Genomic DNA, 23,106 nt, shown 5'->3' on the forward strand with positions numbered 1-23,106 from the left:
ATACTTTGCATTATGTCTTTGAAAGTTCTAGCTACAGAATCGATCCTAATCAATTTATTTTTATTCGGTCCTTAGCTATAATGCACAAGTTGATTATCTCCCTTTAAAATTGCAAATTAGGGTGAGATAAAATAATGGAAGTAACAATTCACAACACAAGTCCTAGAATATAATGTCAGATGTTCGTGAGGGCAGTTAGAGGAAGGTACTTAGTGTTTCTCAATCATGCCCCCTGCAGGAAGATATGGGTATGACATATGATGAGCTTTCTGTATATGGGAAACTGAGGAAAGTCGTGAAAACTGGACCATACAGCATGTTCTGCAAACTGCTGCTTATGTGGAGGAAAATGTCACCGAAACAGGTAAATAAAATGTTTATTATGTCTGATTATTCCAACATTAACAGATGCGGCCCTACAAGAGCTTGTTGCTTTCATTTGCTCAGAGAACCTTTGTATAACTCAGCTTATGACTTCCTTTGTCAGCAGCTATTTGACCAACAAAGTTAAAATAGATATATTGTGATATGACTTAAAATGTAATTATGGAGGTATGGTATCTATTGTCGGGGATGCTTGGAATTTGGGAGTTTTTGGGATATGGGGTTTTAATGTAATTTATAGCTCCATACCTAAAATTGTTTAAACCCCATTTAAAAAAATTAAATTCTGACTTTTCTCCGCACTGCCCCTGAAACTCGGAAGCATTAAATAATTTAGCAGAGCTCCTCATAGTAAGTGTGTTGGAAGAAACACTTGGGGGTTATTTACTAAACTGCAGGTTTGAGAAAGTGGAGATGTTGCCTATAGCAACCATTCAAATTCTAACTGTCATTGTGTAGAATGTACTAAATAAATGATAACTAGAATCTGATTGGTTGCTATAGGCAACATCTCCACTTTTTCAAACCCGCAGTTTAGTAAATCTAGCCCTTGGTGATTAAGTCTATGTACAGGAGAAATCCACAGAACGGAAGCAATAATTTACTTTTTTCCACAGAGTTTTGTATCTATCTGGATAAGAAATTCAATATCTGTAATTTTTATAACCTGCTTGATTGGTAAAGTTAGGTGAATGCACCTGTCCATTTTATTCCAGGTTGCTGAGAAAGTGAAGTATTTCTTTCGGATGTACTCCATCAATAGACACAAAATGACCACACTCACGCCTGCTTACCACGCAGAGAGCTACAGCCCCGATGATAACCGGTTTGACTTACGTCCCTTCCTGTATAATGCATCGTGGACGTGGCAGTTCCGTTGCATTGATGAACAAGTAGGTGTCCACCTCATTTTTTTAATTACTTAACAGAATTATAAAACCCAAAACAGCAAATTCAATTTAGAATGTGAAAACAGTAGAGTGGTGGAAGACAATGCCTTTGAACATTTAAAGTTTTTTAGGCACTAAATCTAAAAGCTGTTCTGAAGCTTCTCTCTGGCACGTTATTCTCAAAGGGAAACACTAAAGTCAGGTCCAACCAATACTGGCGAAGTCGGACATGCTTCTACAACTAACCCCAAAACTAGGAGAGCTCATAAATAAGCATTTGACAAATAAAAAATTGTTCAAAGATTACAGATATTGGTCTTCTAATTGTAGAGCATTCGTCGGACATATTTCTAGCTCCTCAATTGGTCTACGCTTGTGAATACCGTGGTAGAATTTTCCAAGTCCGTATTCTACCCCATCCTTTATTACACTACCTCGCACTTAGCAATGCCAAGCTCCTCCTGAGCGATGTATTCTCTAAGGGTACTTGAGAGTCTATATTCCCTATAACTCTAAGGTCTGTCTCTGGGTCAATTTCACTTTATTATTTTTCCCAAATATGTAGAGGCGTTTGCAAATGAAATTATTTTTCGGGTAAGGCAATATCTGCGTGACCCATCACATCCATTCTCAGGGCATGGTGTCCAGTTTTAAAATAATCTTATGTTGATATAATCTTTCAACATAGGGAGTGCCTAAATTGATACCTAAAGGTCTGACCATCCTGATGAAGAATGTCAGTGTGTCCTTATTGAATTATTATCTCTGTATGCTATGCTTCGCTTATTCCATTTAATTTGGTTGCCTATATAGTGAGGCACCACTAACACATAGTGAGTCATCAATGAATAAAAATTTGGCAAAAGATACAAATATACCACTAATAATCGAAGGTTGTCAACATACAGAAGCAAAAGATTCCATAAAAAACATTTAATCTATTTATAATACATAAGATCGCAAATATAAAAAAATCACACATAATAGCGTATATTGGTTACGGATGATCTATTAAAGGCTCCAGTCTTATCCTATGAGCCTCATTAATGCAACGGAATCCAAATTAATATTGTATATTCCAGACTTTCCAAATGCCCTGAGTTCCGTTGGTTAATTAATGAATTCAGATTCCAATTGTAACAATATCATGAACTTATATAGAAAGCCAGTATGATCGGGTGGCTGTACATTATTACTCACAGTCCTTACAGAAAAATGTCAATATTCTGAACGAAGCGGGAGGACTCGGAATGAGTAAATAATTAAATCCACGCACTCCTTAGAACGTATCCGCAAAATATAATCGTCTGTGTGACTAATACTGTATGTGAGAAATCGCCGGCATAGTGGGAAGCTGGACCATGTGATCAACCACTAGCGTGCTCCGCGTGAACTCCGGCCTATTATCAGTCCAGTCCGTTCCTGTAGGTGCGCAGTGTACGGTACCAGTGAAGGATCGACGCTTCCTTCCTTGAACCGCCTATGAGTTATATGTATGTCTGTACCAGTGTTGCTATTTTAGCACCAGAGAATTGCGTTGTGGATATGAACCATTGGCCAGCACAGTGGCCTAGTAGCACTTCTGCCTCACAGCGCTGGGGTCATGAGTTCAATTCCCGACCATGGCCTTATCTGTGTCGAGTTTGTATGTTCTCCCCGTGTTTGCATGGGTTTCCTCCGCGTGCTCCGGTTTCCTCCCACACTCCAAAAACATACTGGTTGGTTAATTGGCTGCTATCAAAATTGACCCTAGTCTCGCTCTGTCTGAGTGTATGTTAGGGAATTTAGACTGTAAGCTTCAAAGGGGCAGAGACTGACGTGAGTGATTTCTCTGTACAGCGCTGCGGAATCAGTGGCGCTATATAAATAAATGGTGATGATAACTAGTTTATTCGATCCCAGCTGTTCCTCTGCCTGTATACTGTGTATGTTCCTCAGTAACTGAGCTTATTCTATATGTGTTTATGTTTCAGGCACTTTTTCGTACATGCTTGTTGCTGAACTTTATTTGTGGACCATGTCTGTTATGTATATAATAGATAATGACAGTCTAAGTTTAAATATGTACTTTAATTGTGCCCTGCACAGTAGCCTACATATGTTTGACATAGGTTTATGTTCCCTCTATGTATAGGGTATAAGAAAACTTAGTGGGGTACTTTTTTCTTTTTTCCCTTTGCCTGCTCATTGTCATTTTCTGGTCCTTCGCTTCTAGCTAACCTTCAGTGACCTCTGACCTCTCCCCTTCCACTAAACTTTACCCGTAATGTGTTGCATTGAAAGAAGATTTATCACACTTAAAAATGAAATCGAAAAGCAACGGCTTTTGTAGTGCATTATAAATTCTGCAAACAGAGTTGGTAACATCAATACCAAGGCTAGGCAAAGCCATGCGACAGGAAGATTATTTTATATTCATAATAATAATTAAGTTGGACAAATGCAATGTGAAAACACAGGGTAGGCGTTTAAATAAAATGTATTTTCTGAATTAAAAAAAAAATAATACATATTTCTTACAAAATACTTGTGAGAATATAAATGATTTTGGAAATATTGGTTGTTTTACCATTTTTTTTATTATTCTCTACTTGTTTCTTGTTTCAGCTGTCCTATCTGGAAGAGAGTAAAAAGGGAGAAGTGTTTGAAGAGGTAGATTGAGAGCTGCCACCATTGATACATTTGCTTCCATGATGTGACTCAAATATACAACAAATTATTAGTATAATAAAAATAAATATTAATGATAACCTGCCTACCTTTCATCAATGCCATAACTATACTGTTTGTAATATTTGATTGTACTTGTAATAATTAATAGTCCATATGATGTGTTGTACCTTTGAGATCTATAAATCTATGTGTATTAAGTGAGGGTCTGGGTGTAGTTACATATATAAGTTTTTTTGATGTAGAGGGGCTTTTACACAAACTTTGAGCAAAGCAAAATAAATAGATTCCACCCAGTGCCTTCCAATTGTCCTTGAAATAAAATTTGAAAATGCCCTTAGAATTTAATGTGGCAATTTGCTAGATAATGCCGAGATTACTTAACTTCTAATATAATCCATGATTTGTAATACTAGTCACATGAATGTGCCTGCAATGAACATAAAAGAATACAGCTTGCCTTCCCAACGAGCGGTAAGGTGACCCTGAGAGGGGTGTGGGCTTGTGAGATTGTGGGTGTGGTTTGGGAGAATCTGGTTTGTGTCCTGATTTTGCTTTTAAAACGTTGGAAGGTATACCAGGGGCGGACCTAGACTTCTTTTGGGGGGAGGGGGGGGCACGTTACTGTGATTATTGGGCCCCCTCTTTCACTCCCACCAGGTACTCTCTATGTATGTGTCTGAGGTCCGAGAGGCAAGCAGGGGATGCTGCCCAGCCGCTTCAATTGCGTTTTAAACCACAAGCAGAGCGGCCAATAAATATTCAGTAAGATACAGACATAAGTCATACAGCAATGTAACAATTTCCCCCTGCATACTTGCATTTATTACCAAAACTAGGAAATCCTATAAACCTTACTTGGCCAAAGTAGAATTTAAAAGGTCCACTATAGGAGAACTGAATTAGGCAAAATGTGTTGTTCATTCCACTGAAGTTATATTTAAAAAAAAAGTGTAGTATAACCTCTGACTCCATTTCCCACACCTTTAGGATCATATCGGAGCAGTCATGTGAGCTACTGTGACATCACTTCCACCCGCCCTTGTTTATGAAGCAACCAATCCATAGAGGGGCACAGATTAATGCGTTTTTTTCTTAAAAAGGCAGCCATAAAATGCAACCAATAAAAGACGCAATTTTGTAACACGTCTTAAGCTGATTCCAACTTTTGCCAACATTGGTGCAGTGAGGTGGTTTCCATCATGATTCCTGCCAAAGCTTATGGGTTTGCAGAGGAAGATTGAAGAGGGGTGAAATTTGCACCAACCAATAGGAGAAATTGGGGGAAGCAGAGACGTTCCTTGCTAAGTGTAGACTGGGCACATGGGTGACATTGCCTACAGATCCCAAGGGGGCCTGGATGCCAGGGCGTGGTGGCACTTGTAGTTCTAAACAGTCTTGGACTAGTTGCCGTTATGCTGTTTGTTTCCCTGCTATAGTGTCACCAGCTCAGCTTTTCATAGCCTAATGCTGGTAGCGACTTTTTCAGGGGTACCCAATGCTGTCCGTCACCCTGAAATTGCCTTTACTAAGGCTATGAGCGGTAGTGCTGGTGGCACTTTTGGGACTGCAGACACGTCTTTTTTAAATTATTTTTTTATTAAATTAAGCACTGTAACACACCAGTCATCTTCAAGTTGATGACTATGTCTTCCATCTTTCCACCACTTGATTTGCTTAAATCATCGCAATCTTCAATTCATTCTGCTGAGTTTGGGATCAGGAGAACCATCTGAGCTGACAACCACTTTGGGGTTTTTGCTGTGCACAGAGTTCCGGCTGGCGTCGGGCCCTCCACTGTAGGATCTCAGCTGCACGCATTGGGTAAGCTCCTACGCTAGTTTAACATTCTGTACCAGTTTTAACTCTTGGGGGTAAATTTATCAAGCTGTGAGTTTCCAGCGGGTTTGAAAACTGGAGATATTGCCAATAGCGACCAATCAGATTCTAGCTGTCATTTTGTAGAATGCTATAAATAAATGACAGCTAGAATCTGATTGGTTGCTCTAGGCAACATCTTCACTTTTCAAGCCCGCCAGAAACTTGCAGCTTGAACCATTTACCCCTTGGTGTACTAAAAGTTAATTAAGCATTACGCTATGCAATGAGGTGGCGCTCTGATTATTTCTAGATCTAGTTTCGGGAAATAACTATTGGCTTCCTGTAGAGCATACAAGATACTCACAGTTTATTAAAATATATCATTAACATATACACGTTAATGGATTTCAAAATACTTTTTAAATGTTTTTTATATATCTGTGAGAAGCTCCATGTATTATTATTTTTTTTTCTATATTCAATATCTAGCAAAGTTGATTTAAGTACCGAATAATTTTTATATTTATACCATTTTATTAAATAAAGTTATAAAGTGTATTAGACAGAATGGAGAAGTCACGGTGCCCTTGTTACCAACCTGTTATTTGTATCAACTCATATTTCCCCTCCAGCTGCGCGACCAACAAGATAAGTGAATTATGAATTAATGAATTTAGCCCAGGTAATGTCAAAAAGAGGAAAAGTGGAGGTGTAGAGCTCTATGTACCTAGCAGAAGGGGTAATGTTGGAGCATATGTAATGATACCGTATATTACTACACAAATACATAAGAGTATCAAATTAGTTGTTGTATAATTACTTTCTTCTCACCATTTACAGTCTTAGAATCTTTTTCTATTCAGGTTATGTTGATAATTGTGATCATTTGTGCTTTTTAAAGATATTCGCCATGATTAATATACCATTGTGCAGTGGTCGGAATGGACATTTAGAAGTGGCGGTACGGGAATGTAAGTGAATGGAATTTTACAATGAAGGCAGTAGGAGAAGTGGCGGTATAGCATACAACCGTATACACCCCGCTGCGGCATTGTGTATAAATATATATCTACGATTAAAGACTATAGAACAGTAATTCCCAACTCCAGTCCTCATGGACCCCTAACAGTGCATGTTTTCCATATCTCCTTGCTGGAGCACAGGTGTATTCATTACTGTCCGACGCATTTTGAAAGATCCACAGGTGGTATAATTATTTCACATGTGACCTGAAAAACCTGGACTGTTAGGGGTCCCTGAGGACTGGAGTTGGGAAACACTGCTATAGAAGGTTTAGGGTGCAAGATGCTCTATAAAGCACTTGAATCACTTAAAAAATAGCCTCTCCCAAAACCAGCCGATAAGTGCAGATTGCTGTAGAATGTTACAAGACCAATGGCGTCCCCCGTGATTTCATAAGAGCGAGTCTACAGCACTCAGTAAGTACGGTGGATACATCTGTGTAGAATTCCCTAGTCAGAGGGGCATTCTCTGACCTACACGTACATTCATCTCAATGGGAGCTCACTAAACACAATGAAAAGTGGTTAAGAAGTGTTACTTAATTTTTTGTTACAGACGTGTTTAGAAAATACAGCTTGAACACATATGTAAATGCATCTAAATGTGGATTATGTCTTTTATTTGTATTTTAACGTGATAAAAATGTGTCACACGTACCAGTAGTCCAATAATCACCACGTGTGGCACAGAAAGAAAAGGGTGACGCGTTTCACCGCTGAATTGCGAGTTCCTCAGAGACATCGTTTTAGCATACACCACCTTACTAATATATCTGGTGTAATCAACTAACCCCTTATCCGGAAAACCATAGATCCCAAGCATTCTACATAAAAGATCCTATACGTGTATATATAGATATACAAAATAAATGAAATTCACAAATCTCTATTACTAAAGAATTCTAAGATTATTCATTTTCTTAACATGATATTCACAGAGTCATTTAAAGTTTGTAAATTAATATGATTCCTTACTCCTTCCAATGACATGTTTAAAATGTGTTAATGTATCACATTAGTAACAAGGGATTTTAGGGAATCAATCTTTAGGTTAGAAGTGTGTTCAATTCAATTAATTTTTTTATGATCTGTATAAGATTTTCTCTTTTCTTCTTTTTAAATAATAAATGAGATGAGCAGGTTTCCAAAATATAATATTTCTATAGTTTATTATTAAATTGATATTATACATAGATACAGACATACGCCCAGGGTCTCAAATGCCAATTGACAATCTATATTTGATTAAGTCATACTTTTATAGAGATGTTACTCCTTATTTTAAAACACAGCTTCCCAGCTGACATCACTGCTGGCAATCTAAGTCTCTATCATTAAATGTGACGTGTCCTTTTGGACGGGTCATCTTGACCTTATTTGGAGCCAATATTTCTTTGGCCATATTCGCCGATATTGTGAAATATTGGAAATTTACTAAAATCATGTCTCTTGTTATGTAATTTCTGTATCGTGCAATATGTGTTTTTTCGTTCTCTTAAAAGCACAAACACAAAATTCAAGTTCATTGGTTCATTCTATTGAACTAATTGGTAATATAGGGTTTTTGTTAATTATTACTTCGACAGATCAAACACTTTTAAATATCTATCATAACTCATGTTTTAATTCACCAATAAATGCTACTATCCATTGTATGGTACAATACATAGTAAACCAACATATGCAATTAATTTAAAGAAATCATTATATTGATTTCAATATTACTTTTTTTTTAGTGATAACAAGTCCTTCTTGTGTAAAAAAATAAGAACAACAAAGCTACAATTGGAAACGTTTATGGTGTAGAAAATTGCAATTTGTTCAGCATTTAGGAATTATATGGAAATCTACCATAATTAGTATTTACAAAAAAAAGGTTCTAGCCTATTAATTCAGTGCCCTTACCCACTACTGATTCTCAAGAGCAGCCCCAGGTAATTACCCTATTTGACATGTGACCTGCGCTCTGACAGCTGATTGGCTGCTACCTGAATATAAGGGTGACTTCTGTCTGCAGCACAACATAGGCCAAACTGTACTAAGTGACAGTGGAGAACAGTATATAGGACACAGCACATTGCAAGGAGCAGTAACTCCTGCAGGATGGACACAAGGATCATTCACCTCATTCAGTTCTCCTTCCTGGTGCAATCTTGCATCGGAGTCCCTCTGCAGGTAAGTAATTGACAAGGAGGGGGGATTTATCAAGCTGTGGGTTTGAAAAAATGGAGATGTTGCCTATAGCAACCAATCAGATTCTAGTTATCATTTATTTAGTACATTCTACTAAATGACAGTTAGAATCTGATTGGTTGCTATAGGCAACATCTCTACTTTTTCAAACCCACAGCTTGATAAATTTATCCCTAAATGTCTATTAACATTATTGGCTTACTTAGGTGGCTTCTGTTTTATGAACTGAGCAACCCATATGGCCCGAGGTTATCTAGGTATATTAATGCCATTGCTTGTTTTGTTTTGGGTGGCATTAGCAATAGATACATCCGTAGGCGCCAGCTCTATTATAGTGCTGTGGATGATTGAGCATCCCTAATATCTATGTCTATCTATATCTATGCATGACATTTTTTTCTTTTGGGAGGGGGACTTGAGCACCCCCAATCATTTAAAACAAGTTATCCCCTTTAGTTACATCTGACATACCTAAACTTGGTAATTCAGATGCGTATCTGGTCAATGAGTGGTGTAAATCCTTGTATAAATGGTTGTGATAGATATCCTCATCTTTGCCAGACTCTGACATCCCCTGTCAAAAACCTTTCATTACAGTTTCCACGTTTGGACAGTCTTCATCCATTCCAAAGATAATACACTTGTCCATATGTTGTCTTTGAACAATACTTACAGCTTCTCTCATTCATTACTGTCTGTGCAATTCAAATTCACCTCAGCTAGACATTATACTGTGTATAATACACCCACCATCGGCCCCCGCTCCTGGCCCCATCCCTATGCAGTATCCTGTCACAAAATATTCTCAACAATGAGTACTTTAACAAAAAAGTATAATAAAACATAATTTCATATTATAGTAAATAAATGCTAAAATATTTAAATGGTTTCTCATAAAAATACTGATCATGTATTATCACAGGCTGACGGCTTTTGTTTCCCTCATTACACAAATATGTAAACAAAACAATAAATATATTCTAACTTAATGTAACGTAATGGTAATTAAATGCTAAAATGTTTGAATGTTTTCTCATAAAACTACTACTTTTGTATTATAATAATAATGTACCTCTTACCATGATATCTATGGCAATAGATGTCACTTCAGAGTCCATCACCTGTATAAAAGCCCTTGTCTTCTGGCCTCTTGTTCCTATATGGTCACAGAACTCGGTTACTTCTTTTATTCGTATATTGTAATTATTTGTAATCTGTTTATTTTCAGCTTAACTTTGACGATCCAATTAAAGAAGGTAGGTATACTGTTTTTTAATTAATTTATTTAACATATATATATATATATAAAATCAAAATAAAAGATATATCTGGCGCTAATCACCACAGCGTGACAACTTTGAATTAAAATAATATAGTATCAGTCCCACATATAAAATCCATAAAAATCACTTTACTCTCGTAAGAGTGGCAGCCTCAGTAGCCTGAAACCAGATGGTTGGTCCGGACGGATGCAATGCTGTAATACAAAGACAGGCTGGGCGCCTCTAAGTGGAATATCAAATATACAAGGTGGAAATGCGTAATAATATGCGTACCGTAAGGTAAGCAGCAATGGGTCTCCAGGAAAAAATGGAGCAGTCTCTGCTGTTCTTATAGTCCTCCAAATCTCCACCAATCAGTCATACAATATAAAAAGAGCAAACATAGTGTAACACTGAAATGTAATTGGTAAGGGCCGTTCACCAAATACCCCACAATCCTATGGAGTGTCTGAGATTATTGTCTCAGATTATCATATACAGGACACCCAAATGAGTGCAACAAATATGTAATAAAATCTGCATACCAAAAATCATATAGATCTCACGTCTAGGTACTTAAGACATATGCAACATCAATGACTTCACAGTCCCAGCCTTATGGTTGTTATAAACTGTGATCGGATTCAGCTTTAGCTTGTTTCTTCTACGACATGACTTGAATCTTCGTGTGTCCGTGGCTGCTGTCACTGCTGGCTGTCTGCTAGCCTGTTCTCACTCTCCCCCACACACACAAGAAGCACCAGCCTCAGCAGCCGGAAGCTAATTCCAGCTCACAGCTCTCAACTCAGGAAATAATTCCATATATAAATAAAACCAATTGATCAAAACAGCTTATCTGAGAGCCATGCAGTGGCGTATCCAGGGGGGAGGAGGGGGGGGGGGGGGGCGATCGCCCCCCCTAGCAGGGGCTTGCTGCCGACAGCTGCACACTGTGCAGGTCCGCTCGGCAGTGACAGTGTACTGCCCGGCTGCTCTGATTGTGTTTTAAACACAATCAAAGCAGCGGGGCAGCACACTGTCACTGCCAAGCGGATCTGCACATAGTGTGCAGCCGCCGGCAGCCTTAGAAATCAGAAAGGGGGTGAGGCCTAAATCGCCCTCCCCTAAAATCGCCCGGGGTCTATCAATAGTCTGGATGCGCCCCCTGGAGCCATGTTAGACTATTTCTAGGAATTAATTCACAAACACGTATTTGCAGATTTATGCCTAAAACATTGTTCAGTGCTATTGCTCACACAGAAACAAGGGTAGCAGTGTTCTTGTCACTTGACAAAAATTGACTGGAAATTAATGCTATTGAGGTTAATAATAATGTAGGAACAAAAAAGAGCCAAATTATGTGATTTTAGCAAAAAAATAGGTATTTTATAATAAAAATAGGGATCCAAAACTAAAACCAAAACACACGAGGGTGGTTTTGCCAAAACCAAAACACAAAGTTAATCCAGATTCAAAGCCAAAACCAAAACACAGGGGTCAGTGAACATCTCTAATATATACACACAAGCAGTATATGTATAAATGTATTTACCCATTTTGCCATTTTATTTTCTTAACGGTATCAAAATCGATTTATTTGGGAATTATTTTTGTATGATATAAATGATGTAGTGTTTTCCTTTGTTCCTCTTTATTTAGCTGCAAATCTGAAAGTGATTCCTGACGCCGAACCTCCAGATGTTTTCAGCATTGTCTCAACCTCCAACAAAGGTAGAGATGCGAGTAGTATAAATAATTAGAGATCCATTAACAGAACCATTCTGCAAAAAACATCTCTCCGTCACCGGCCATTGTTTTATCCATTTCTCGGCTATCCCCAGCATTGCATATCTTCCAGATCTCCTGATAGGGGTATTCCTAAAATATCCCCATTTGTTACTTATTTCTCTTGTGATTCTGGGGAATATACAGTGTGGGGGCTTTGTCGGAATGGGCTCTACAATAAATGAAGCTACAAAAGCCCCTGCAGAGTACAGGTATGGAATCTATTATCCAGAATAACTGGGACAGTTCTGATTCGCAGACACTGAAGAGGTGGGGCTTGTGGGAAAGTGGGTGGGGCTTTGTCCGAAAGTGAGCATGACTGGTGGATGTTTTGCGCTGTTCAGGGGTGGGGTTGATTTGATCCGGTTTAGGGTAAATGTTGGGAGATATGTTTTCTGGAGAAGAGGGGTTTTTGCAATTTGGAGCACCTTGCTTATAATATATTAAATTACATTTACCACAGTCACTCCAAACCATGCCCCTGCTCATTAAATGATTTAGTCCTTTACAGTAACTATAGAAGGTTGATCACATATGTGAGTATTTTCTCACCAAAAGGGTAGAAATGATTATTTACTTTTGTTTTTGGAAATTTCTGGATAGCAGGTTTCTGGATAAGAGATCCCACATGTGCTGTATTTGATGTGTTATACATATTTAATCTTCATTTACCTGCATATGCTGCATGTTATACAGTGTGTGACGAAACAGGTTTGATAACACCTTAACCAGCCTGTCTCTCGTTTCTCTCAAAATGTAGAGTATAACGTACTTTTTATAGCCCTGTTTATGTTCCCCAGCTCACCAGAGTACAAATACATTGTCTAATTACATGTGGCTAAGGGGACATTGTAGCTCATTTTAAATATGTATATTGTTTATTGTATATTGTTGATATTGCAGTGAAGCTGTTATTCATTGTTCTTAAAGTGAAGCTAGGTGGGTTATGAGTAAGGATCAAGTTCCAGGACACAGATGAGGGGCTGACTGCTATCCTATATCTGGAGGTGGGGAAGGCCAATAAGTATCCATTGTCCTCCACAGGACTGGGCCAGACCTTTTTACCAGGGGCACAGCAGGGGAGCCGCTGTGGAAGGACAGCTCATCTCCACTCCCCCTTCAACCCCCTGATCCAGCACCCACCAATGTTTAAGAGAGGGAGAGAGCCAAGGGTTTGCCCAGGGAGGAGAAAGCACTGTGGAAATTTGACAATGTATATAAGGAACCACTCGAGGGGGTGAGGGATGTTCATTCTGTGGACTGATTCTTGGAAAGTGCAAGGTGGCTGGTGTTGAGTTGCAGTTCTCTACCAGTGGACATATGCAGCTGAGAGGAATTCACGGGTTTTGGATTCTGCAATTCAGGACAGCCAGGTGACTGAAGCTCCTTAAGCTAGTGGGGTAAGGGACAGATAATGTGGCAAACCTGCCTGGCATTTATTTATTGTGTGTATATAATATTCTAGTGATTGTTTTTGTTACAAGAAATGTATTGTTATACTTTCTAACTGTATTTGCCTGAGTGACTATGAGAACCCTAGAAGGTACTAGGTAGTCTTCCCTGGCATAGTAAGGTGCCCGTGGGAGGCCAGCCAGCATGAAATGGGTAGCATTGGGCCAGATAAACCTGGTATCCTCAGAGGGTCTTTTCTGGCTCCGAGCTGCTTCCTGATTAACTGTCAGACATATATTGCATTTCCCCACTTGTTTCATTTGTCACGCAGTAAGATAGATACGTATGTGTTTCCAGATAACCCCATGTTCATCCATGAGGGGGACATAGTTGTAGCAATTGGTCGCAGTGCCCTAAAGTGCAATGGACATAAGTGCAGATGGAGTAAGGACGATACTGGAACAGTCAAAGTGCCGTATACTCTCTCTTCTGACTTCAGTGAGTATTAAAACTACATCCCCAGCCCTGGTTAGAACAATGAGAACTTGTTAAACAATATATATGTCCAAACCCCTGTAGAATCTTTTCATGGAACTGCATATGTTAAATCTACTATAGCACAATGTACGAATATTACAAACTTATATTTGGCTGATTTGTATGTACTTAATGTTTTTCTGGTAGTTAATGTAATTCATTCTGGGGGTGTCGTAATATAAATATGTAGTGAAAACTTACTGTGATTTTTGCCTTTCTTCTTGCTGCGTTATTACTGTCAGTGATTTTACTGAGATTTAGTGAGTCCGGTGCTGATGTCCTGTGATCTCACCCTTAGGGCCCGCTGATGTGTCTACCATACGCTCGGCCATGCAGGATTTTTCAACTCTCACCTGTGTCCAGTTCACCCCTTGGACAATCGAATCAGATTATCTGCAAATTATAGCTGGATCAGGGTACGTGGCCGGGTTTTCTATATTCATTGCTCTTTATCTTTCTGCCTGGTCTTCAGTTTAAATTCAGTAAGGGCAACAAAAATAAGTAACGCAATCCTATGTATATGGTAAATTATCGTGGCCAGGTACATGTGTGCATAAAAATAAATGCATGGATGCTAGTTCACAAAATGGCAACATGAGGATCAAAATACAAGAATAAGTCATGAGCAAACAGATTCTTCTTGCACAGATACAGGTGGGAATCGTGTTAGTAAACGCACACAGATATAATTCAGCATAAGACAAGACAGGGACATACTTGGAAGACGGAGTGTGGACAACCATGAGGCATAGGGCTAGATTGACTAAACTGTGGGTTTGAAACAGTGGAGATGTTGCCTATAGCAACCAATCAGATTCTATTAGTGCATTCTACAAAATGACAGCTAGAATCTGATTGGTTGCTATTGGCAACATCTCCACTTTTTCAAACCCGCAGTTTAGTAAATATACCCCATAGGGTAGAGAGGACCCTGCACATGAGAACTTACTTTCTACACACCATGGAGGCAGCCATTTTGTGGACTAAACAAATGACCTGTTGGCTGACTAAGTCACGTCAGCCATTTTGTGGCCTGAACCAATATCCATGAGAGGTCAGTGACATCACGCCTCATGCCTTGGTCAGGTTACTGGTTCCTAGTAAAATCATAGGACGAATTGTTTCTGTCCACAAAAAGGCAGTTTCCACTCTGTGTAGATGTCAGGTATACTTCAATTAAACTTTTCTGACAGACAGGGAAGGATAAAATAATATAGTTCAGCCTCTTCTACAGCACATAAAATATTTATTTGGGTTTGTTCTGTTTACTTATTTAATTGGGGAAAATAACTATCATTGCTGTATTACAGGAAATCACTGTTTGATAAAGGTGTAATAAGAGACCGGCCTTATAAATTTTCAGATTTGATGCTGTCAAATCTAATTCAGATTGTTCACCTGTAAGTGTTAGTTTATCTGTTATGAGCTCATCAGCTGGAGAGAATTAAATACACTACATGGTTTGCGTGTACAATTAGCTCTGCTTTATTAGTTACAAGTTGGTGTCTTTATAGCACAAAATCACGTATTACAGAAAACTACGCCCCAAAAGGTTTTAACCACTCATGCTTCTTTACTTAGATCTTGCTATATTCTCTCATTATCACACAGGAATACTCCCCAGGGGGAGGTTGGCTTATCCCCTGTCTGCTATGTCCAAGGTTATGAGCATAGTCTTGCAAATAATGAATTACTCCTACACACCAGCCGCATCTAATCTGTCTTTAAGCTATAACAGAACAAAATGGCTATAAGGCAACAAGATGGCGTCAGCTTAGCAAAATCACATTTCTGACTCCTTCCACAGCTGCTGGTCCTCTTTGGGTAAGACTGGAGGAAAACAGCAGCTGTCCCTGGGCGGTGGGTGTGTGGGACGTGGAACGATCCAGCATGAGCTGAACCACGCTCTGGGATTCATTCATGAACAAAGCAGAAGTGACAGAGACGACTACGTTGATATAATACAGGACAACATCAAACCAGGTAGCAGACTAAATAACATTACAGGACCAGGTCTGTACATCTGTAACCTTGTGTAAAGCTGTAATGAGAGCAGCGATGTCATTCGTTATAATTGAAGAGTTGTGACATCATGTTTATACATAACTAAAACCGGTGCATATTCCAACTAATTTGTTTGGAATTTTTCAATTGATAGGATATCAAATAGACTTTCGCAAGTATGACTCCAACAATCTAGGATTGGAATATGACTACTCGTCTGTAATGCACTATGGAAGGTGAGAATATGAACGTTTATTGTAATGTACTGAGACATACAAGGCCTGATTCATCTTCGAACGCAATGTAAATGGAACTCGCATTTAAAAAAAAAATAAAAAAAATAATATTTTTTTCCCCATTAAATACATCAATCTGTATGTCTGTAAATAGGTTGTTAACCTAAAGGAATTTTATTAAAAGGTAAACAGTAAGTAATTCTGTAATTTTCTTTAGCATAATATACCCTGAACACATTTTCTTGCAGGTATGCCTTCTCTGGATCAAAACTTCCCACCATTGTCCCCAAGCCAAATGCCTCTCAACCCATTGGGCAGAGATACGGCCTCAGCACTTTGGATATTGCAAAAATAAACAAACTGTATCGGTGCGGTAAGAACTCTCTGAATTTTTTTCGATTGCCATAAATCAATGTGGTCTTTTTTTAGGAAGCTGCAATTCAAGATGACAAAGACATTTTTGGTGTATTTGGCAGGAATGAATCCACCAGAATCGGTGACCTCAGTAGATATTTGTTCTAATTTGGAAACCGATCACACCATTCGCTTGACTCTATCCCAAAACAGTTGTGTAAAGAAAGAGTAGAGAATTGCAAAGCTTGAGCTCCACAGAGCCATAGTAATTAGCAGTATTACTTTGTAGCACCTGGTCCTGGGGGTTTGCTGTCTCTGTGGACCGTATGTTCTCATCATATTTAGGTCTTACTGGATTGTTCACCGATTCCTAACTAAATTGATCTTGGTCCATGTGTGTGTGTGCCTGTGCAAGGTAAATTAGATTGTAAGCGCTCCAATATTTATTATATAGGAGTCTGTCGGACATTATTGGTGGATTCTACAGGATCACTAACGTCTTCCAACTATCCCAACAATTACCCGAGTAATAACAACTGTCTATGGCTCATTCGTCTCCCATCAAAGCAGGTAAGACAGAGCTGTCTGAATCTTGCAGCATTGATACATAGTAACAGTCTGTCCTACCCCCCCCCTATTACTAACATGCAGTCCCCCCCATCAGATTTTCTTGCAGTCCAACGCTTTTGATGTTGAGTCCTCCCCTGCCTGTGCTTCTGATTATCTGAGAATTTATGACGGGTCGAGCAGGTCAGCTCCTGTATTACTGGACCGAGCCTGCGGCGCTGGACAGCTGCCCCCTGTGATTTCAACTGGGAACACGATGCTTCTTGAATTTATCAGTGATGACCGCACTGAGGGTACTGGATTCACAGCTTCATACAGCACTGGTAATTGTGCATGTTCTAATTTAGGTTTTCTTATTAATAAGTAGCATCAGGGGCAAACCCAGAATTTGTAGAGGGGGGTTTCCACACCACGCTGCCAGTGGGCGTGACCAGCATGCATGGGGGTGTGGCTATAATATTAGACAGTGCTTGGCTGCTCTCCAACTCTTCCTATCCCCATAATATACATGGGCAATTCTGCATGCACTACTGTTAGGTTCCCTTTTCAAGCAGAGCCGTGTGAAGCAGGGGCAGGGTCAAGCCACCTCAATTATACAGTGCCCCAGGCTTGGAGGGGGGTTTCCAGGTACCAGAAAACCCCCTTGGTTTGCCTATGAGCATGTTGCAGAATGCAGCATCCATCTCCTTGTTACTCAGCTAATAAGAACTTTGTAACTCTCTAAAGCTGCTACCACATCTAATCCTGATGTATAGCCTGAGCACCTAATGACTAGATCTAGGTCCAATTAGACCACACGTTAGTGCCCAATCGGAGAGGTCCAGGTATATTTCTGGCTTACACAATGATTATCCAAGTGATATCGATCAGACGTAAATATAGTAAGGGCTCTACAAAATTTTTGAAAACTGTCCTTATCCTTCTATGTGTGGCCAGCTGTATACTCATACTGTTACATTGGAGACAGTCTATATAAATCTGTTTGGGTCGATAGAATATCTTAGCAGAAAAAAAACACATCCAGAAAACCCACAGTCCCAAGCGTTCCAGATAATAGATCACATTCCTGTATATCCAGATAATATTGGGTCTTGTCTTTCAGTGACATGTGGAGCCGTGCTTACCAGCTCTAAGGGAAGTATATCTTCTCCTAACTATCCTGAGTATCCCCCCTCCATGGACTGTGTCTGGGTAATAACAGCCCCAACTGGCTTTGTGGTAAGTATGTAACATGAAAAGGACTAATCAGGGCTTGTGCAGTGTTTTGTGGTGCCCTAGGCAAAGTTTCAGGGTGCCCCGTCCTCTCCCAAAGTTCACTTCCCAGCCCATCACATTCACAACTTTTGTAAAATTAAAATAACTCTTACCTCCTCCTCCTGACTGGCTGGTAAAGCTGCAGTCCAGATGCACTGATGTCCAGATGCACTGATGTCCAGATGCACTGATGTCTGACAGAATGTTCTCCAGGGGACACTGCTGCAAAGGGGCCAACACATGATTTCTAGAAGGGGGTTAAAAATGTTAGATTTCAGAACAAAGCCAGGAAACTTTCTGCAATAAGTCGGCAATAGACACTATTTAGTTACCCTATACACACTGATCACTATACATAGGTCACACACACCTGGCACACACCGACTTGCTCCACTACCCACCAGCTTTTGTCTCGTGCTTCAATGTAAATCACAGTTATGGAGCCTAGGATGTGATGAGAGCATAGAGGTGTTCATTGATCAAAAAAGACAGATAGTTAGTACAAACCAAATATTGCTGATACTGCACAGGGATTTCTGAGAAGGCTGAATACTGGTTGCAAGGAATACTGTGGATGCAAATTGAATAGTTAAGAGAAATCCAAAGTAGTGATGTCAGCAGCAGTATGTGAAATTCCGAGAGCACAGGAGAAGCAGGAGAACAAAACCATAAGGAAAAGTAACAAACAACAATGACCAGCACAGGGAAGAGATAGAAGCAGGTATAAATAGGCAACCACCAGGTGCAGGAGATAATTGGTGCAACAGGTTAACCCCTAGTGATGAAAAGGAAATGCACAATAGCAGCTCCTCTGGTGAATAGAGGTACTGCAGATAATACATAAAATGTAATAAGTCCAAGGTCCTGGAGGCAGGAGCTGCCAATACAAAGCAGCATACAATGCAGAATGCTATAGGCAGATCCTGACATTTTCTCTCACATGCCATCCCTGCCCACCAGACTTTCTCTACCATGCTACCCTTTGCCCACTAGCTTTTCTCTACCATGCTAGCCTCTGCTCAACAGCTTGTCTCACTCATGGCCGCCTGCCCACCAGATTTGTCCGCACATGCCCCTCTGCCCACCAGCTATTCTCTCCCATGCCACCCACTGCCCACCAGCTTTTCACCGGTCTACCCAAAATTACTATTTTTTTTTACCTGTGCAATACAGTTTATTGTGATTGTTTCTATCTGTTTCTTTTATAAATAAAGTTAAAAAATTTTTAAAAAAGAAACTCCTCCACAATCTATTCCGAACTGACCTCTCTGACCTCCTCTCCCCACGACCCGTACGAAGTAGCCTGGGAGCGTGACCTGGGAGACCCCCATGACGATGAAGACTGGACTGAAATTCTAGAGAACGCCGCCTCTAGCTCAATCTGTGTTTGAATAAAAGAAAATGTATACAAACTCTTGTTTCGCTGGTACTACGTCCCTACTCTCCTCCACAAAATGTTGCCCGACTCCTCTGACAGATGTTGGCATTTTGGCTCTGACGTAGGCTTATTTCTTCATATATAGTGGGATTGTCCGAAATGAACCCTTTTTTGGTGGGAAGTCAAAGACCTAATAGAATCCATTATTCAAATCAATGATCCACTTGAACCAAAAATTTTCCTCCTGCCCCTTGGATTCAGCCACTATACACCAGAACAAATTGGCCTGTCATATTATATCTGCTGCCACTTGCCAAAACGCTTCAGACTGGAAATACAATACCCCCCCTTCTCTTCCCACCGTAATTGCCAGGATTTGGAATGTCCACCACATGGAATTCATTGTAGCATTATTAACAACACCTCTAAAACTTTCAACAAGGTTGGGGATCCCTGGTTGTCCTACCATCAATAACGCTTCCCCTTCACTTAAATAACACACAACCTTTCCCCCCTCTTTTTTTCTCCTTTCTCTCTCCCTCTAATCCCTCGGCGGTTTTCACCACGCCGCCCTCTCTCTCCCTCTTTTCTCCTACCTTCTTTACTCTACTCCTCTTGTTTCCTCTCTCTTCTCTCTCTATCCGGCTGTTTCTTCCTCCCCAGTTCCTTTCTCTCACTCTGTTCTTTTCTTACAATATATAAAACGACCGGTCTTTCTGCTGTGATACCTACATTGTCCCTGAATACTGTTTTCTCCTGCCAAGGGAGCTTTCTTATACTTGTGCACTTTAATTCTATGTACCACTATATTGTGACTTTGTTGTGTTCTGTTTTCTGACCGTTAATAAAGACCTGTTTTAAAAAGAAAAACTCCAAATGGCTTCTAGAGTTCCCTTTTAAACACTTTTTTCTATATTATTTAGCTTAGAGACTGAATCATAGCGATTAGAAATATCAGGTGCTATACATCTATAACATTTGTGGTGCAGAGCTTACTTTGTATAAGGACGCTTTTCAATGCAATTTATTGCCATAATAACACTATGGAGGTAACTGGATTGTGTCTTGTGTTTTCTAGGTGTCCTTAAATATGACAGACTTTAATCTGGAGTACAGGAGTGAATGCATTTATGATTATCTACTCGTGTTAGATGGACCAAAGACAACGTCCCCCCTGATAGGAAGATATTGCGGAAAATCCATTTTGCCCAATATCACCTCATCTGGGAGCTCTCTGCTCCTTAATTTACACAGTGATGCAACCATTCAGCTGAAAGGATTCCTGGCCAAGTATGCCTTTGGTAAGCGCCTATGTGAGGGTTTATAGGAGAAGAGACGACATCATCATCATCACCATTTATTTATATAGCGCCACTGATTCCGCAGCGCTGTACAGAGAACTCATTCACATCACTCCCTGCCCCATTGGCGCTTACAGTCTAAATTCCCTAACAAACACAGGACATCTTCTTATATGGGGGTCTTATTGCAATATGTACAGACTGTGCCAGGCCCTGAATATTAATGGTGTTCAGAGGTAAACAGATTGTCATATGAAACCTTTATTTTCAGTATTTCATCTTAGGAAATAGAAAAAACATGAGGGCCCATTTACTAATATTAATTACTATTGCATTTAGGCAGAAACTTGCACTGAAACACATCATCGTCATCATTTATTTATATAGCGCCAGCAAATTCCGTAGCGCCTTAAAATCCACAAAAAACATACATCAGTGTTAAACAATATACAAGTTACACTATTAAAGCTTCTGATTGGTTGCTATGGCTCAGTGCAAATCTTGTTAGGAAAATACTACCAGTGACATGGAAGAACTTCACAGCCTTCAAAATTTTGTTATAGTCTTGTATACGTGTGCCAATTATTTATACTCTCCTAGCAAGTCTGGTTTTGTTTTTGGAGGCTACAATTAGTCCATTATAGTATGTGGTACAATTGCAATCACTTCACTCTCACTAGCTCATTGTCACACATTGTTCTTACATGAATAACAGCGCTTAACATTCTGTCTGTTTCTTTCAGTGCCACAGAAATAATAAATGAGCTACAGGAGCAGAAGAGGATGTAAATGAGTGATGATGATTATTATTATTTGAAGGTCTTACGTGAATGGACATAATAAGAGAAGAACTTGGATGAATTGCATGGATGTGCCTGCGAGTCATTGGCGAGATCCTTTGACCCACCCTGTGGGGATGAGGCAAGAGAGATAATAACATATTGACTGTATTTTATGATTCTCCATGTTTTTGTTCAAATCTTGCGATTGTGGCACATGTCAGGCATTTAAATAAAGTTTAAAACATTTGTTCTCTGCTTTCACTGTGATTTTGTTTTTCTGAGAAACCCTTGGTGCAGTGTCATTAATAGTTAAATGGTAATAGCTGTTCCCTTCTAAAAAACGAACACTTTAAATATATTTTAAATAGCATGCCCAAACACTTGGTTCTGAGGAGGTGCCTCAGCAATGTGGGGTCTGTTCAAGACTGTGCCACTTGGGAAGATTTTCTATCTCTCCATATCAGTCTTCCTGCTTGTTTTATCAGTGCATTGCAAGCTCTTAGCATATTAAAATGCTTAAATTATCAATAATTTGCTTGTTATTTTATGATGAGATGATAACAATAACCTATTTAAATTTATAGCAGTATATAGTACTATTTCTTTCCATAACATAAAAACACACAATAGGGAATTTCACCTGTCCTACAGAGGTCCGCTAAAAAGTGAAATATATAGGACATTGCTTCTCACCAGGAAAAAGACATTTAACATTGGATAGGATCAATGATTCAAACTTTATCCCTAAACACAGCACCACTGTATGAATTAACAAAGGCAACTGCCCCTGAACTATTTGTTCGTACACCGAAGACTACAAACTACCTACAAGCATTCATTTCTGCTTTAGGATTACCAAATTACCAGGTACCATTTAATTGGTTTTGTCATGAGTATTTGAGTCATGCAACAGAAGATCTCACAAAAGACAATGTAACAAAGAGACTACCAAAGTGTTAACGATCCATAACAGCTGCAGCTTTATTGGTAGAAAAATCAGCAGACACTGTTCTAGATTCACCAGTGTTTGTTCATGTACCACATTCAGTAGCAGCACTACTAAAACTGTGAACATTTATACGGATTCCTTGTATGCATTTGGTGTGGTGCATGATTTTGGGGGCAATTCTTCCACTAAGAGGTAACTTGACATCTGCTGAAACTCCCATAGCACATGGCCAAGCAGTCGCAGACACTTTATTGTTACCTAAAGGAATTGCTGCCATAGAATGTAAAAGTCACATGACAAGGAATGGTGAAGAAACAAAAGGGAA

General features: G+C 39.5%; 2 protein-coding genes across 3 annotated transcripts in view; both read left to right on the plus strand.

The window, feature by feature from the left end:
- Positions 1-8,610, plus strand: part of NADSYN1 (NAD synthetase 1) — a 32,035-nt gene extending 23,425 nt beyond the window's left edge. The window contains exons 19-22 of one of the 2 annotated variants that reach the window (XM_075188247.1): positions 239-364; positions 1,101-1,277; positions 3,882-3,926; positions 8,524-8,610. In XM_075188247.1, coding sequence (XP_075044348.1) covers positions 239-364; positions 1,101-1,277; positions 3,882-3,926; positions 8,524-8,526 — 351 coding nt within the window. In that variant the 3' untranslated portion in view covers positions 8,527-8,610. Of the gene's footprint in view, positions 1-238; positions 365-1,100; positions 1,278-3,881; positions 4,025-8,523 lie in introns of those variants that run through there. The other variant, XM_075188246.1, reaches the window with a different exon arrangement.
- A 269-nt stretch (positions 8,611-8,879) lies between these two features.
- Positions 8,880-22,042, plus strand: LOC142103896 (embryonic protein UVS.2-like). The gene is made up of 13 exons (XM_075188248.1): positions 8,880-8,962; positions 10,209-10,236; positions 11,902-11,973; positions 13,777-13,917; positions 14,255-14,372; positions 15,764-15,939; positions 16,115-16,196; positions 16,445-16,569; positions 17,005-17,120; positions 17,215-17,440; positions 18,220-18,335; positions 20,828-21,050; positions 21,794-22,042. The coding sequence occupies exons 1-13, from the start codon at positions 8,891-8,893 to the stop codon at positions 21,805-21,807; spliced, it is 1,509 nt and encodes a 502-aa protein (XP_075044349.1). The 5' UTR covers positions 8,880-8,890; the 3' UTR covers positions 21,808-22,042.
- Positions 22,043-23,106: the final 1,064 nt, after the last annotated feature.

Source organism: Mixophyes fleayi, chromosome 10, assembly GCF_038048845.1.
Source record: "Mixophyes fleayi isolate aMixFle1 chromosome 10, aMixFle1.hap1, whole genome shotgun sequence".
NCBI classification, from domain to species: domain Eukaryota; kingdom Metazoa; phylum Chordata; class Amphibia; order Anura; family Limnodynastidae; genus Mixophyes; species Mixophyes fleayi.

Excerpts from the sequence above, each read along its gene's own strand:
- LOC142103896 (XM_075188248.1), top strand. The coding sequence starts at position 8,891 with ATGGACACAAGGATCATTCACCTCATTCAGTTCTCCTTCCTGGTGCAA. Across the intron at positions 10,237-11,901 it reads TGACGATCCAATTAAAGAAG|CTGCAAATCTGAAAGTGATT; the intron begins GTAGGTATACTG and ends CTCTTTATTTAG. Across the intron at positions 16,197-16,444 it reads TCTGTAATGCACTATGGAAG|GTATGCCTTCTCTGGATCAA; the intron begins GTGAGAATATGA and ends ATTTTCTTGCAG.